Source organism: Notamacropus eugenii, chromosome 4 (assembly GCF_028372415.1).
Source record: "Notamacropus eugenii isolate mMacEug1 chromosome 4, mMacEug1.pri_v2, whole genome shotgun sequence".
Classification (NCBI taxonomy): domain Eukaryota; kingdom Metazoa; phylum Chordata; class Mammalia; order Diprotodontia; family Macropodidae; genus Notamacropus; species Notamacropus eugenii.
The window spans coordinates 319,583,177-319,598,895 of record NC_092875.1 but is presented as its reverse complement, the minus strand read 5'-3'; the positions used below and the strand labels follow the sequence as shown (position 1 = coordinate 319,598,895).

The window sequence follows — 15,719 nt, the reverse complement described above, 5'->3', positions numbered from 1 at the left end:
GTGACCTTGGGCAAGTCACTTAACCCCAACTGCCTCATCCTGGGTCATCTCCAGTCATCCTGATGAATATCTATCTGGTCACTGCATTCAGATGGCTCTGGAGGAGAAATGAGGCTGGTGACCTGCACAGCCCTCTCTCACTCAAAAGAAAGTCAACTGCTAGTCGTCATTATTTTTCTGATGGCATGAACTTTTTCGGCAATGAGGAACGAACACACACACATTGTTATTGGAAACCAAATGGACATGAGATGCAAAAGAGAGTTAAAGACAACAGCAAGTTTTCAAACATGGAAGACTGGGTAAAATAAGAGTTGGTTGATTGGTTGGTTCTTGTCCTTCGTTTTCAGAGGACCAAAATGACACCATGATAAAGTGAAATTTCAGTGTGTCCAACTGTGCCTGATCAGACCAATATGAGCTCAAGCTGGGCACACATAGTCCCTGTGAATATTTAGGGTGGATATTCCGAATTCTGCTTTGCTTATAGAGCACAGCACCCTTTCTGATGTGGGCATACCATGCTGAGTGGTCTTTTGCCAGCGTCTCCCATGTTGCAAATCCAAATGCAATGTTCCAAATCCAGAGTTCCTAGGAGAGACCTTGAGAGTGTCCTTTTATCACGTCTTTTGACCACCATGTGATCACTTGCCCCATGTGAGTTCTCCATAAAATAGTCTTTTTGGCAAGTGTACATTTTGCATTTGAACAGTGTGGCCAGCCCATCAGAGTTGTGCTCTCTGAAGCATAGTTCAGGTTGAGCAAGGACTTCAGTCCTTATCCTGCCAGGTGATCCTCAGCATCTTCCTAAGGTAGTTCAAATGAAAGTGATTCAGTTTCCTGGCATGGCACTGGTAGAGTGTCTCATGTTTCACAGGCATACAATGAGGTCAGCACAGCAGCTCTGTAGATCTTCAATTTGGTAGTCAGTCTAATACTACTCTCCCAAACTTTTTTTTTGGAGCCTCCCAAACACTGAGCTAGCTCTGGCAATGCATGCATCAACCTCATTGTCAATGTATACATCCCTGGAAAGTACACTACCAAGGTAAGTGAACTTATCCACAGCATTCAAAAGTTCACCATTTGTTGTAACCAATGGTTCCATATATAGATGGTGTGATGGTGGCTGATGGAGCACCTGTGTTTTTTTGGTGTTAATTATTAGGCCAAAATCCATACTTTGTTGCATCTCAGCTTCAGAGGCTGCATTGAGTGCACAATCATCTGCGAACAGAAAATCATGCACCAACACTCCCTCCACTTTGGTCTTGGCTTGTAGCCTTTTCAAATTGAAGAACTTACCATCAATTCGGTAGTTGACCTTGATCCCATGTACATCCTCATTGAAAGCATTTGACAACATGACTGAAAACATCATGCTAAAGAACATGGGAGGAAGCACACAACCCTTTTTTGCTCCATTGGTAACTGGGAAGGCACGAGAGCTTTGTCCGCTATCCAGAACCTATGCCATCATGAAGCTGACGTACAATATTGATGAACTTCTCCAGGCAACCAAATTTTGACATAGTTTTCCATAATCCCTCATGGCTAACAGTATGAGTGATGGTACCACTGGTAGAAATAGGTCAGGAGGCTGTGGCTTCAGGGGGAAAGATAAACTTGATTTTGTATATTAGGTGGAGGTGCCAGTAGATTATTGAAGATTCCTGGCATGCAGGAAAAAGAGATCATAGGCTTAGAGATAGTGTATCAGGCAAGAGGAATAGTCAAATGTGAATGCATCATTATTAGTTTGACTCAGGATAGCTTTTATGGTGTTAGTGGTATTATTTTAAGTAATGAGACTATGGTATTAAAATCTACTTAAGTATTTACAGTCAGTCATGCATCTCAAGCTGCTATACCAGAGTGATACAGCGGAAAGAAGACTGAATTAGGAGTACAAAGTCTTAAGTTCAAGTCTTCACTCTCCCATTTCTGTTTTGTAATCATGGACATATTTAATATGTCTGAATCACCGATAGTAAGTGGCAGACCTAGGATCCATTATGGTATGGTGGAAAAAGCCCTGGCTTTGTAGTCAAAAACCTAAGGTTAAATCCCATCTTTCATGTTCCTTAATTGAACTCAACAGCCAAGTTGCTGAATTTTGGTTTTGTCATTTTAAACTCTGGCATTAAAAAGGGAAGCAAATTCTCAAAATTCTGTATTTTCTAATCTCAGTAATACAACTCAGAAATCATATTGCCTAGAAAGAGGCAGTAACATGACATCAAAGGAAGAATTTCAGTTATTCTCTTGTAAAATGTAAGTGGGTATTCTCTTAGTAGAAGGCATCATGTGACCTACAAAAAAGAATGTTAGCAGAATTTGCTACTCTTTGTGTCACTAAGATAGTAGAGCCAGCTCTATGTATAATCACTAGCCTTAATTCCACAAATTTTTATGTAGTGAATGTTATATGCAAGACAAAAAGTAAAATCTGTCCTCAAGGGGCTTTTCTGTTCTACTGGTGTGTATGTCAGATATGTAGACAAGCAAACAAAGTAATTTGAGGAACAAGAGACCATTAATAAATGAAGGAAATTAGTAAAGGCTTCACAAAGGAGGTGGCACCTGAGCAAAACCTTGAAAGACAGTTAACAATAATAATAATCCAGGGTGTCACTTAGCTGAACATCAGAGATGAGGAAGGTTTGCATGAAAGCAAGAAATGGAATGGTGACTTTAAGAAAAGCCAGCATTATGCTTTTTTTCTCTCACCTGCTTAAAAACCCCATTTCATGGTGACCCCACAAGCCAAAGCTAAGCATAATATAGTATTCATATACTCATTTAAGTTTATGGTTTCATCAATTTGGAAGTTCATTCCAGGAATGCAACCCAGCTCTATCTTCCCATCCTATACAGCTCTTATCTACATCCTCATTTACATTCACAGAAGGCCTTTCTCACTTTGTCCTGACATTCCAATAGAATACTTTGGCTATCTAGTTACCCCTCACCCTAGCAATATTACTACAACATTACTCTTCATAATACATAATACCTTGCTTGATTACATCTTTTATTCCTTTTATTCTTCAGAGTTCATCATTGGTTGTATGTTGTAACCTGCTCATTCCCACCTGCTTAGATTATATGACATTGCCTTCCATGTGATATTCACTTTTAATTTTTTAGAAAATGTTTAAGTGAGTATCTCACTGCCACACCAATAAAATGTTGATATTACTAGCCATTTATCTTATTCTGCTTCTTTCTGCTTTATGAGATGACTGCTCATAATCTTTTATCATCCTCTGCAAAATTTTATGAACAAGCTTACATTCTAACTCAATTTTAGCTTTGGCCAGCCTTCTCATGCCATTTGGCAAGTAAGTCAGGTGTTTAGCAATAAAGGTACTTTCTGAGCCCTTTTGGTCTCTTTGTTGTGATAATTTCTGTTTTCTATTTTTAATCATCAATTTATTGTTTAAATAGTTCAGGTTTTGTCCTTTCAATTATGTACCATGTCTTTTCCTCTTAATGTTTTTTTTTTTTTAAATTAACTCTGATACTGGTAAAAGCTAACTCAATGATAATTCACATTGATATCAAAACTTTTCTTGTCTATTAAAATATAATATATTCAGTTTTCAGTGATATTATTTATTGTTCACTGTGACCAGTAACTACCAATATTTCTTGGAGAATGTGTTCTTGTTTTAAAAAGCAGAAGGCTTCTGCATAAACTAAAAAATCTTTGACATCTCTCATGCATTCTTCATGAATCACACTTTCCCATATATTTTTCCCCTTTATTGCCTTTTCATATCTTTGCATTGAAGTCACCAAGTGTCATTGATTTAAGTGGGAGGGTTTTAACAAGTTCATTGTGGAATTTCTCTGTATCTTAATCCTTAGTACCTAATGGTATATGAAGTGTAATTATTGTTGTGGTGATATTTTTGCAAATACTTGTCGTTAATGTACTACATAGTGATCAAATATCCCATGAAATAATGTTTCTAGGTGCCTTCTGCTATATGATAAAACCCATTCCACCAATTCCTTTTGTAGCTTCTCCAAGGAGTACCTGTGAGCCATCTTTCTGTTTAATTTCAACTTCCTTCTTCTGAGTACACTTATAGTAAGAATGTCAAGATTGAAGTAAGTGATTTGGCTCCTTAGGTAATACACAGACTGTCCTCCAAGAGCCTAAAGCATGATGCTAAATGCTAAACACAAAGTACTGCTATTGTTCAGATAATATTAGCATGGACACCTTTATTTAGGACTTGCTTTCTATTCATCTAAAATATCTAATCTCAGATTGGAGTTTTAGGGAGGAATTGAATAGATGAGAAGTTTGAGAGGAAAAGTAGACTTTCCCAGCTTTACTTGCTTTCATATTTTCAGAATGGCTTTATTATTTTCTTTCACGTAAGTCCCCAAAATGTCAAAGAGCCCAGTCTATAAAATGTAAGTACAAAGATATATCCCTGTGCTAAATATATGCATGTATCTATATACTTCTTAAAAAATCAGTTCCATATCTCTGCTGCCCTTTATATGTGCTAGTAATTGAAAATTATCTGTAATTCCAGGTCAAGACTACAAGATGATGAAACTGAAATTCAGTTAAAATACTTTGTGTGGTAGATAGTATCCCTTTTCATTCAAAAGTTGGCTGTTCATTTTAGACAAAGATTCACCTCTGGAACGTAAACAGTTGTATTCAGTACTTACTAAAAGTAAGAAAAATGAGTGATTTTGTGTCCTTAGTCATGAATGTTGTCAATTGGTAATAGAATTATAAATGCCAAGGCAATACTATTTTGTGTCCATCATATTTTTTATAGTTTTTTGTGGGTAGCAGTAGTTGTGCAGTTTTTCCCATTGTTACTCAGCATCAATAATTTACATAGAGACATTTGCCATTAAACTTGATTTATTTGGAGCTTTTAAAAATTTTTATGTAACATACAACTTTTCAAACTGCAAAGAGCTTATAGATTTTATTCAATTTGTGTGGTTCCATTTTTGTCATAGGCAAAGCTCACGTTATTTATCTTGTATGACTGTGGTTAAGAAATACATATATATGTTAGATTATTTGAAATTCTAATCTTATGCAGATTGTAATATATGTCAAATTAGAGTGATCATTGTAGTCAGAATATGTCAACAGAAATATCCTAAGTGGGTAAATCTTTTGTTTCCCAGACAGTATAAGAATTAGCTTGTGTTTATAAGTTTGTTGTTGTTCAATCATGTCTAACCCTTTGTGACCCCATTTGGGGTTTTCTTGGCAAAGATACTGGGGTAGTAGTTTGCCATTTCCTTTTCCAGCTCATTTTACAGATGAGAAAACTGAGACAAACAGGGTTAACTGACTTGCCCAGGGTCACACAGCTAGTAAGTGTCTGAAGTCAGATTTGAACTCAGGTCTTTCTGACTCCAGGCTTTCTAACTCCACTCTAACTCTACTGTGCTGCCTCGTTTACAAGTTAGGTTAAAGGATTTCTCTTTACTCTTTCTCCTTTTTTATCTGTGGAATAAATGGATTCCATAGTAATTTTTATATATGTCAGAATATCAGTAACCACATAGAACACATCTTGTCTAGAATGTAATAGTACATTTTAGTGAGTTGCTTGAGGCTTAGAGTAAGTGATTGGCCCATAGTATCCAACCAGTTAACATTTGAAGCAAAACTTGACCCTACCTCTTACTGATTCTACTATGCCACACTGCCTGTCTATGTGTGTGTATATGTGTTTTGAGATAAAAGCATTGTTTTTATTTTTTTCATTTTAAGACATTCTTGGGTTTTTTACATATTTATATGTCTCCTAAAATATGTCTAATTTTATTTCAGGTGGCAATAAGGACAACATCAGAGCTGGATGTAAAAAATGTGGCTATCGTAAGTACTACCTACTGTAATAAGACTTCATATTATAATATTTCGCATTGCAGCTTTTAGAAGTCTTATGGTATAGCTCTGTTTTATTTTTTTTTTTTTTTAGTATCTTGGAATATGACAAAAAGCCTGAAGTCCCAAAAAACATTTATAGGTTCAGAGGTTCCAATATTGGAACAAAAAGAATTCACCATTCCTGCCTGCTATGAATCGATGAGAAATGTTATGACTATATAAGAATTGAATAAGCAGGATTCTAGAACTTAGTTATAGAATATAATTTCATGGAAACTGTGTTCCAAAAAAAGGAATTTTTATATGCATTTCCTTACCTCTTAGCTTTACTGTAGGAATAGATAGAACTAAGCCCAGCAGTTCAATAAATAGGTAGTGTTTATTGCCATTGACTGATCAACTGCTATCTAAATTTTTACATTTTTATCTATATTCTAAACCATCTTCCTGGCATGACTTCTTTTGTTCCTGTAGTTTATAAATCATTGCTAATTTGCTTGTATTGTTCATCAAGTTTTGACTAAACACATGGCATTTGCAGGGCCCTTTACTTGAAAACTGTCGTTGTTTTTAAAATTGCATTTAATTTTCTAGCTTGTGTACTAATATATTCATTTATCATAGATAGGTTAGGTAATGAAAGTTTTCTATAGATATTAAGACCATTAACATGTTCATAAAGTCACCAAAAAGTTTTTCACTCTTTTTTCAGAAAATAAAATGGCAGTTTGAGCAGCATGGTAGTGTGTATTAGGAAAAGCAGTGATTTTGAAGCCAGATATCTTGAATTCCATTCAGTTGGGGAATGGCTAAATAAGTTATGGTTCATGAATATAATTGAGTACCACTATGCTATAAGAAATGATAAATACTTTAACTACAAAGAACAAGAAGAGTCTTATATGAACTGATTCAAAATGAAATAAGAGTTAAGTCCACAAAAGTTTATTAAACACCTATGGCATTATACTATAAGCACTGAAGAGACAAAGAACGACAAAAATCATCCTCCTTTTAGGGAGCTAATGGCCAGGTTCAGCATTAAAGAAGAGGTTACTCACCTCCTTCTTTATAAATTTAAGGTATTATTATTGTAGGATACTTCACATAATGTCAGACTGTTTCAATATGTTAATTTTGCTGAGCTATTTATTTTTGTATTTTATTTATTTTTAGAGATTTCTATCTGGGAGGGGTAAGAGGAATTCATTGGGAAATATAGGTGATCTAAAAGCAAAAGAAGAAAAATTGTTTTAAAAAAATTCTTTTAGTTCCATTCCCAGCTCTGACACTACCTACGTTTCTGAGCAAACTTAATTAACTTATCTGAACTTCATTTTCTTCAGCTCACAGCACTATATAAATGAGTTATTATTGTCTGATATATATTGTTTAGTATGTGTGCTAATGAGAAAATTTTCAGAGTAGTCAAGACTACATTGTTTTTACCTTCAAATAATCTCTTCACAATTACTTATGATTTAGACCGTTGAAGTGAATAACTCATGTTTGTTTATTTCTACTATATCCTATATGGAGTGTTTCAGTAAAATTTGATAGTATCCCAGTTGAAAAAATGTTAACAGTAAGTAACTCATTCAGGCAGTGTAACCTATAGGCATGACATCCCCTTTGTGTATCTCTAGTCTGCCTACTTGCCCCAGACTGCCCTGGCAGGTCTGGGGAGTTTTCTTAGAGTGGGAAGTGGGACTAATCATAGTCAGTGTCCATGCTGTTACAACTCAGACTCTCTTAAGTGGGTCCTGGGGATAATAGTCATGTTGTGTATTTATTCATTGCTACTACTTTCTGCTTTAGCTCCTGAGCTCCCACCAGTGTGTTTCCCATTTATACAAATCAATCAGTCACAATGACCCCACGGACTCTTAAGAATGAAAATGATAAGATGAGCAATCTTGACAAGATTAAGACAGTAATAATAATAATAATAATAATAAGACAAGAACAAATCATGATGTTTTTCTTACTAAAAGACAAAAGCAGTAATCATCTTAACCATTACTTAATTGAAAGCAAGAGTAAGAATAATCAAAATAACAGTCTACCTATAAATCTTGAGTCACATTCTTTGAAACTGTGTTTGTGGAGAGAATGGAAACACATGTAAAGAAGCCTATCTGGGGCACACCACTAAGGAAACACATGTGCCCAGAGCAGCTCGGACCTTGATGTGCTTGGTCTCTTTAGAGAGCGTCACCTCCCAGGGACAACTTCTTTTGTTCTGTCTGTTCCCTTTCTTGTCCTCACAGCTATCCTGTTAGGTGGAGCTACTTCTCTGCTCCTTTTGGACCATGAAGCAGTATCAGACTCTTTTAGGATTCAGCCTCCCTTAGAAGGGAACTAAGAAATTGCTAACTTCTTTCAGTGACAAACAGCTCCCATAAGGAAGTCTCTGAGGAGTTTCTCACGGATTGTTGATAGCAGGAGAGCCATATGGCCTCTCCTCCACCAGTTCTGCAAACAGCAGGGGATTCTTTTTTATCTGGTTAGCTCTCAGTAAAGTCAGTCCTCTCACAGCAAAACAGATGCAAGACTCTTTCTGCTTGTTTGTCATTAGCATGTCAGAGAGGCCCCTAATATGCAACACTGAAAAACCTCTGAGTTTTCCCCTCTTTCATACTTTAATAGTAATAGAGGGTAGTTTTTCATTTTGCCAAATAATCAGCTCTCATCAAAGCAGTGTCTCCTTCCTATATGTACCAGCACATAAGTACAGGTCCTGCATGTCAGCTTTTCAACTCCTAGTAGCTCCTGTGCCTGTCTTTCCTTAGTACTTCCTTTTAACCATCTCTTGATACTCTGACCCTGATTGCCTCAGCTTCATTCTACTTCAGATTCTTTTTTTTAACATTTTTATTTAAAGCTTTGAGTTCCTTCCCTGAGATGGTAAGCAATCAGTTACATGTTATACATTTGCTCTTATGTAAAACATTTCCATGTTAGTCATTTTTTACAAGAAGACTCTAATAAAAGAAAAACGATAAAAGAAAGTGAAAAATATAGCATGCTTCAGTCTATTCAAATGATATCAGATATTTCTCTGGAAGTTGATAGTATGCTTCATCATTAGTCGTTTATACCTGTCTTGGATCCTTGTATTGCTGAGAATAACCAAGTCATTCACAGTTCTTCATCAAATAATATTGCTGTTACTGTGTACAATATGCTCCTGGTTCTGTTCACTGTACATCAATTCATGCAAGTCTTTCAAGGTTTTTCTGGAATCATTCTGCTTGTCAGTTCTTATAACACAATAATATTCGATTATAATTACATACCACAGCTTGTTTAGCCATTCCCGAATTGATGGACATTCCTTCAATTTCCATTTCTTTGTCACCACAAAAAAGTTGCTATAAATATTTCTGTACAAATAGTTTCTTTTCCCTTTTTTTGGATGTCTTTGGGGTAGAGACCTAGCAGTGGTCTTTAGCCGGATCAAAGGATATGAACAGTTTTATAGCCCTTTGGGTATAGTTTTTTTCTTTTTGTTTTTATTAAATTATTTTATTTGTTTTCAGTGTTCTACAGTCACTTCCATATATCTTAGATTTTTTTCCCCTCCCTCACTTTCTTTCCCCGCCTCCTTCCCCACTCTCTCCCTGAGACAGTGTACAATCTCACATAGATTCTACACATACATTCCTATTAAATAAATTTTCACCTTAGTCATATTGCATAGAAGAATTAAAATGAATGGGAAAAACCATAAAACAAAACATAATACAAAAGAAAATGGTTTGCTTCATTCTGCGATCCAGTTCCACAGTTCTTTCTCTGGATGTGGAAGGCGTTTTACCTCGAGTCCATTGGGAATTTTTTAGGTCCTTGCATTGCAGTGACAAGAAAAAATCATTGCATACCACAGTACACTGTGTGTACAAAGTTCTCCTGATTCTGCTCCTTTCACTCAACATCAGTTCATGTAAGTCCTTCCAGGCCTCTGTGAAATCTTTCTGTTCATCATTTCTTATAGCACAATAGTATTCCATGACATTCATATACCACAATTTGTTTGACCATTCCCCAATTGATGGGCATTCCATGGATTTCCAGTTTTTGCCCACCATGAAGAGAGCTGCTATAAATATTTTTGTACATGTGGGACCCTTTCCCATTTTTATGCTCTCTTGGTGATACAGTCCCAGAAGCCATATAGCTGGGTTAAAGGATATGCATATTTTTGTTGCCCTTTGAGCATAGTTCCAAATTGCTCTCCAGAATGATTGGATTAGCTCACAGCTCCACCAACAATGAATTAGTGTTCCAACTTTCCCACATCTTCTCCAACATTTATCATCTTCCTGTTTTGTCATGTTAGCCAATCTGATAGGTGTGATGTGGTACCTCAGAGCTGTTTTGATTTGCATCAGTGATTCAGAGCATTTTTTCATATGACTATAGATAGCTTTAATTTCTTCCTCTACAAACTGCCTGTTCATATCCTTTGACCATTTATCAGTTGGGGAATGACTTGTATTCTTGTACATTTGACTCAGGTCTTTATATATTTTAGAAATGAGGCTGTTATCACAGACACTGATTACAAAAAATCTTTCCCAGTTTTCTGCTTCCCTCCTAATCTTGGTTGCATTGGGTTTGTTTGTGCAAAAACTTTTCAATGTAACGTAATCAAAATTACCTGTTTTGCCCTTCATAATCTTCTCCATCTCTCCTTTGGTCAAAAATTTCTCCATTCTCTATAAATCTGACAAATACACTATTCCTTGCTCCCCTAATTTGTTTATGGTATCAATGTTTATACCTAGATCATGTATCCATTTGAACTTTATTCTTGTGTGCAGTGTCAGGCATTGGTCTATACCCAGTTTCTGCCACACTGTTATCCAGTTTTCCCAGCAATTTTTGTCAGTGAGTTCTTATCTCAGAAGCAGGAGTTCTTGGGTTTATCAAACAGTATATTACTGTATTCATTGACTACACTGTCTTCAATACCTAACATATTCCACTGGTCTACCCCTCTGTTTCTTAGTCAGTCCCAAGTGGTTTGGATGACTGCTGCTTTATAATGCAATTTGAGATCTGGTAGGGCTAGGCCACCTTCCCTAACATTTCTTTTCATTAGTCCCCTTGATATTCTGGACCTTTTGTTTTTCCAGATGAATTTAGATATTATTTTTTCTAGTTCTAGAAAATAATTATCTGGTGATTTGATTGGTATGGCCCTGAATAAGTAAATTAATTTAGGTAGAATTATCATTTTTATTATATTGGCTCAGCCTACCCATGAGCAACTAATGTTTTTTCATTTACTTAGATCTGACTTTATTTGTGCGAAAAGTGTTTTGTAATTGTGTTCATGTAGTCCCTGGGTTTGTTTTGGCAGGTACTCTCAGATATTTTATAGTGTCTGCTGTAGCTTTAAATGGGATTTCTCTTTCTCTCTCTTGCTGTTGGGCTTTGTTAGTAACATGGAAATGCAGAAGATTTGTGTGGATTTATTTTGTAACCTGCAACTTTGCCATTGTTAATTATTTCAAGTAGTTTTTTTACTTGATTCTCTGAGATTCTCTAAGTATATCATCATATCATTTGCAAAGAGTGATAACTTAGTTTCTTCTTTGCCTATTCTAATTCCTTCAGTTTCTTTTTCTTCTCTTATTGCTACAGCTAACATTTCTAGTACCATATTGAATAACAGTGGTGACAATGGACATCCTTGTTTCATCCCTGATCTTATTGGAAATGCATGTAACTTATCTCCATTGCATATAATGCTTGCTGATGGTTTTAGGTAGATACTGCTTATTTTTTTTATAGAGTTCTAATTATTCCTATGCTCTCCAGTGTTTTCAATAGGAATAGGTGTTGTATTTTGTCAAAAACTTTTTCGGCATCTATTGAGATAATCATGTGGTTTCTGTTAGTTTTGTTGTTGATATGATTGATAATGCTGATAGTTTTCCTAATATTGAACCAGCTCTGCAATCCTGGTATAAATCCTACCTGATCATAATGTGTTATTCTTGTGATAAGTTGCTATTCTTTTTGCTAATATCATATTTAAAATTTTTGCATCTATATTCATTGGAGAAATTGGTCTGTAATTTTCTTTCCCTGTTTTGGTTCCTGGTTTAGGTATCAGAACCATATTTATATCACAAAAAGAATTTGATAGCACTCCTTCTTCCCCAATTTTCCCAAATAGTCTATATAGTATTGGAATTAACTGCTCCTTAAATGTTTGGTAGAATTCACTTCTAAATCCATCTGGCCCTGAAAATTTTTTCCTGGGGAGTTCATTGATGGCTTGTTCAATTTCTTTTTCTGAGATGGGGTTATTTAAGTATATAGCTTGCTCTTCTGTTAATCTGGGCAATTTATATTTTTTAAAATAATCATCCATCTCATTTAGATTGTCAAATTTATGGGCATACAGTTGGGTAAAGTAATTTCTAATTATTGTTTTAATTTCCTCCTCATTGGAGGTTAGTTCACCCTTTTCATTTTTGATACTGGTAATTTGATTTTCTTCTTTTTTTTAATCAAACTGACCAAAGGTTTATCAATTTTATTGGTTTTTTCATAAAACTAAGACTTAGTTTTATTTATTAGTTCAATAGTTTTCTTAATTTCAGTTTTATTAATCTCTCCTTTGGTTTTCAGTATTTCCAATTTGATATTTTCTTGGAGATTTTCAGTTTGTTCTTTTTCTAGCTTTCTCAACTAGATCTTGATCTCCTCTTTCTCTATTTTATTTATGTAGGCATTCAAAGATATAAAACTTCCCCTAGTTCCCCTAAGAACTGCTTTTGTAATATCCCATAAAATTTGGTAGGTTGTCTCATTATTGTCATTCTCTTGAATGAAGTTGTTGATTGTTTCTATGATTTGTTGTTTAACCCACTGATTCTTTAGGATTTGATTATTCAGTTTCCAATTAATTTCTGGCATATCTATCCATGGCCTTTGACTACATATAATTTTTATTGCTTTATGATCCAAGAAGGATGCATTGACTGTCTCTGCCTCTCTTCACTGGATTGTGAGGTTTTTATGCCCTAGTACATGGTCAGTTTTTGTATATGTGCCATGTATCACTGAGAAAAAAGTATATTCCTTTCTATCCCCATTCAATTTTCTCCAGAGATCTATCCTATCTACCTTATCCAGAGTTCTATTCACCTCCTTAACTTCTTTGTTGTTTATTTTGAGGTTGCATTTATCAAGTTCAGAGAGGGGGAGGTTGAGGTCCCCCACTGGTATAGTTTTATTGTCTATTTCTTCTTGTAACTCCCTCAACTTCTCCTCCAAGAATTTGGATGCTATACCACTTGGAGCATATATGTTTAGTAATGAAATTCCTTCATTTTTTGTGGTGCCTTTTAATAGGATATAGTTTCCTTCCTTATCTCTATTGATTAGATCTATTTCTGCTTTTGCTTTGTCTGAAATTAGGATTGCTACCCCTGCTTTTTTTACATCAGCTGAAACACAATATGTTCTGCTCCAACCTTTTACCTTTACCCTGTGTGTATACCCGCATTTCTGATGTGTTTCTTGTAAACAACATGTTGTTAGATTATGGTTTTTAATCCATTCTGCTGTGCATCTCCATTTTATGGGAGAGTTCCTCCCATTCACAATCACAGTTATGATTACTATCTGTGTCTTTCCCTCCATCCTCTTTCCCCCATTTATGCTTTTAGTTCTTCTTTCTCCCTTCCCTTGCACAATAGGGTTTTAATTTTTGACCACCACCTCCTTAAGTCTTCCCTCCCTTCTTTCTGCCCCCTCCCTTTTACTCCCTTTTTCTCTTACTACTTCTTCCCTCCCTTTTAGCTTCCCCTCGCTTTTCTTTCCCCTTTTCCTCCTACTGCCTATAGAGCTAGTTATATTTCTATACTTCACTGAGTTTGTTGTTCCCTTCTTGAACCAAATCAGAGAAAATTTCAAACAATGCTCATCTTCCTCCCTTCTTTCCTTCTACTGTAATATATTTTTGCGCCTCTTCCTGTGATGTAATTTACCTTTTTCTGCCTCCTTTTTACATCTCCCGTTATAATCCCTTTGCATCCTTAAATCACATTTTTATCATCATATCATTTACCTTATACCTACTCTCTCTTTCTATGTATATCCCTTTTATATATCCTAATAAATATATAATTCTCAAGATTAACAAGTATTATCTTCTTTTATAGGGATGTAAACAGTTTGCCCATATTGAATAACAAGTTGTTTGGTTTTTTTTCCTCCTGTTTACCTTTTTTATGCCTCTCTTGAGACCTGTGTTTGAAGATCGAATTTACTATTGTGCTTTGGCTTTTTCATCTGGAAGGTCTGGAAATCCCTTATTTCATTGAATGTCCATCTCCTTGCCTGAAATGTTATGCTCAACTTTGCTGGATAATTGATCCTTGGTTGTAGTCCCCAAGATCTTTTGCCTTATGGAATATCATATTCCAGTCCCTTCATTCCTTTAATGTAGAAGCTGCCAGGTCCTCTGTGATACTGACTGTAGCTCCTCAATATTTCAATTGTTTCTTTCTGGCTGCCTGCAGTATTTTCTCCTTCACTTGATTGTTCTGGAATTTGGCAGTGATATTCCTTGGTGTTTTTAGTTTGGGATCCCTTTGGGGAGGTGAAAGGTGGATTCTTCCGATGACTATTTTGCCCTCTGGATCTAGGACTTCTGGGCAGTTTTCCTTGACAATTTCTTGGAAGATAATTTCCAGGTTCCTTTTTTCATCTTAGCTTTCTGGTAGATCCATAATTCTTAGATTTTTTCTCCTGGATCTATTTTCCAGGTCAGTTGTTTTTCCAATTAGATATTTTACATTTTCTTTTCATTCTTTAGATTCTGTTTGATTGATTCTTGATGTCTCATAGAGTCAGCTTCTACTTGCCCGATTCTAATTTTTATAAAATTGTTTTCTTCAGTTAACTTTTGCATCCCCTTTTCCATCTGTCCAATTATTCCTTTTAAGGAGTTATTTTCTCCAGTGTTTGTACTTCCTTTTCCATTTGTCCAATTTCCCAGTTAGGTTTTGTGCTTCCTTTTCCATTTGTCCAGTTTTCCTTTTTAAGGAGCTGTTCTCTTCAATGAATTCTTTTTTTCATATTTTTAAAAACATTGGCCAGTTGTTCTTCTGTTTCTCTAATTTGGCTTTTAAAATCCTTCCTGAGCTGTTCCAAGAATGCTCTTTGGTCTTGAAACCAGTTCATATTCCCTTCTGAAGTTTCAGATGGGATTATAGTCTCAATGCTGACCTCTTTGGTATTCATATTTTGTTCCTTGTCCCCACAGAAAGATTCTATGGCCTTTTTTTTTTTTTCTGCTTTGCTTCTTACTCATGATGATCACCCTTTTCCAGGCTTTTAAAGTAGACCTCTGCTTCTAGAGCACAGGGGGCTCTGTCCCACAGTTCTTGTGCCTTGAACTTGAAGCTTTGTATGTTGTGGCCTCTGGTTCTTTCAATTGGAAGCTAAAATGCTGCACCTTATTTGGTGTTGAGCTGGTTGGTGTTTGAAAGCAGAGACCAGGTGAAGTCTTTCTGGGTTTCCCCAGAGTTACCCTGAAGCTAGCTGCGTTACGTGTTGGGGCAGGGTTGTCTGGCCACAGGAGGTCTCCTCTGCTGAGCTCAAGCATAGGCAAGCTCAGCCGTTGGTGAACCTGTCTGCACTAGCGTCTTCCCGATTCCCCTGGGGTGTTGAGGCTTGCATGGCATCCTGGTGTTGGCAGTTGTAGGCTCTAGCCCCCTGGGGCTCAGGATCTCCTCTTGGTTTGCTGAAGTGGGATTGTCTGGAACAGCTCTAGTCCTGCACTAGTCCCCTTCAAGAGGAA

General features: G+C 36.1%; 2 protein-coding genes across 2 annotated transcripts in view; one reads left to right on the top strand and one right to left on the bottom strand.

The window, feature by feature from the left end:
* The window catches only part of CWC27 (CWC27 spliceosome associated cyclophilin), a 322,938-nt gene that overhangs the window by 271,057 nt on the left and 36,162 nt on the right, over nucleotides 1-15,719 (bottom strand). The gene's annotated exons all lie outside the window — the stretch shown is intronic.
* SREK1IP1 (SREK1 interacting protein 1) overlaps nucleotides 1-15,719 on the top strand; it is a 52,833-nt gene that overhangs the window by 4,211 nt on the left and 32,903 nt on the right. The window contains exon 2 of the mRNA XM_072605069.1: nucleotides 5,831-5,878. Coding sequence (XP_072461170.1) covers nucleotides 5,831-5,878 — 48 coding nt within the window. The remainder of the gene's footprint in view (nucleotides 1-5,830; nucleotides 5,879-15,719) is intronic.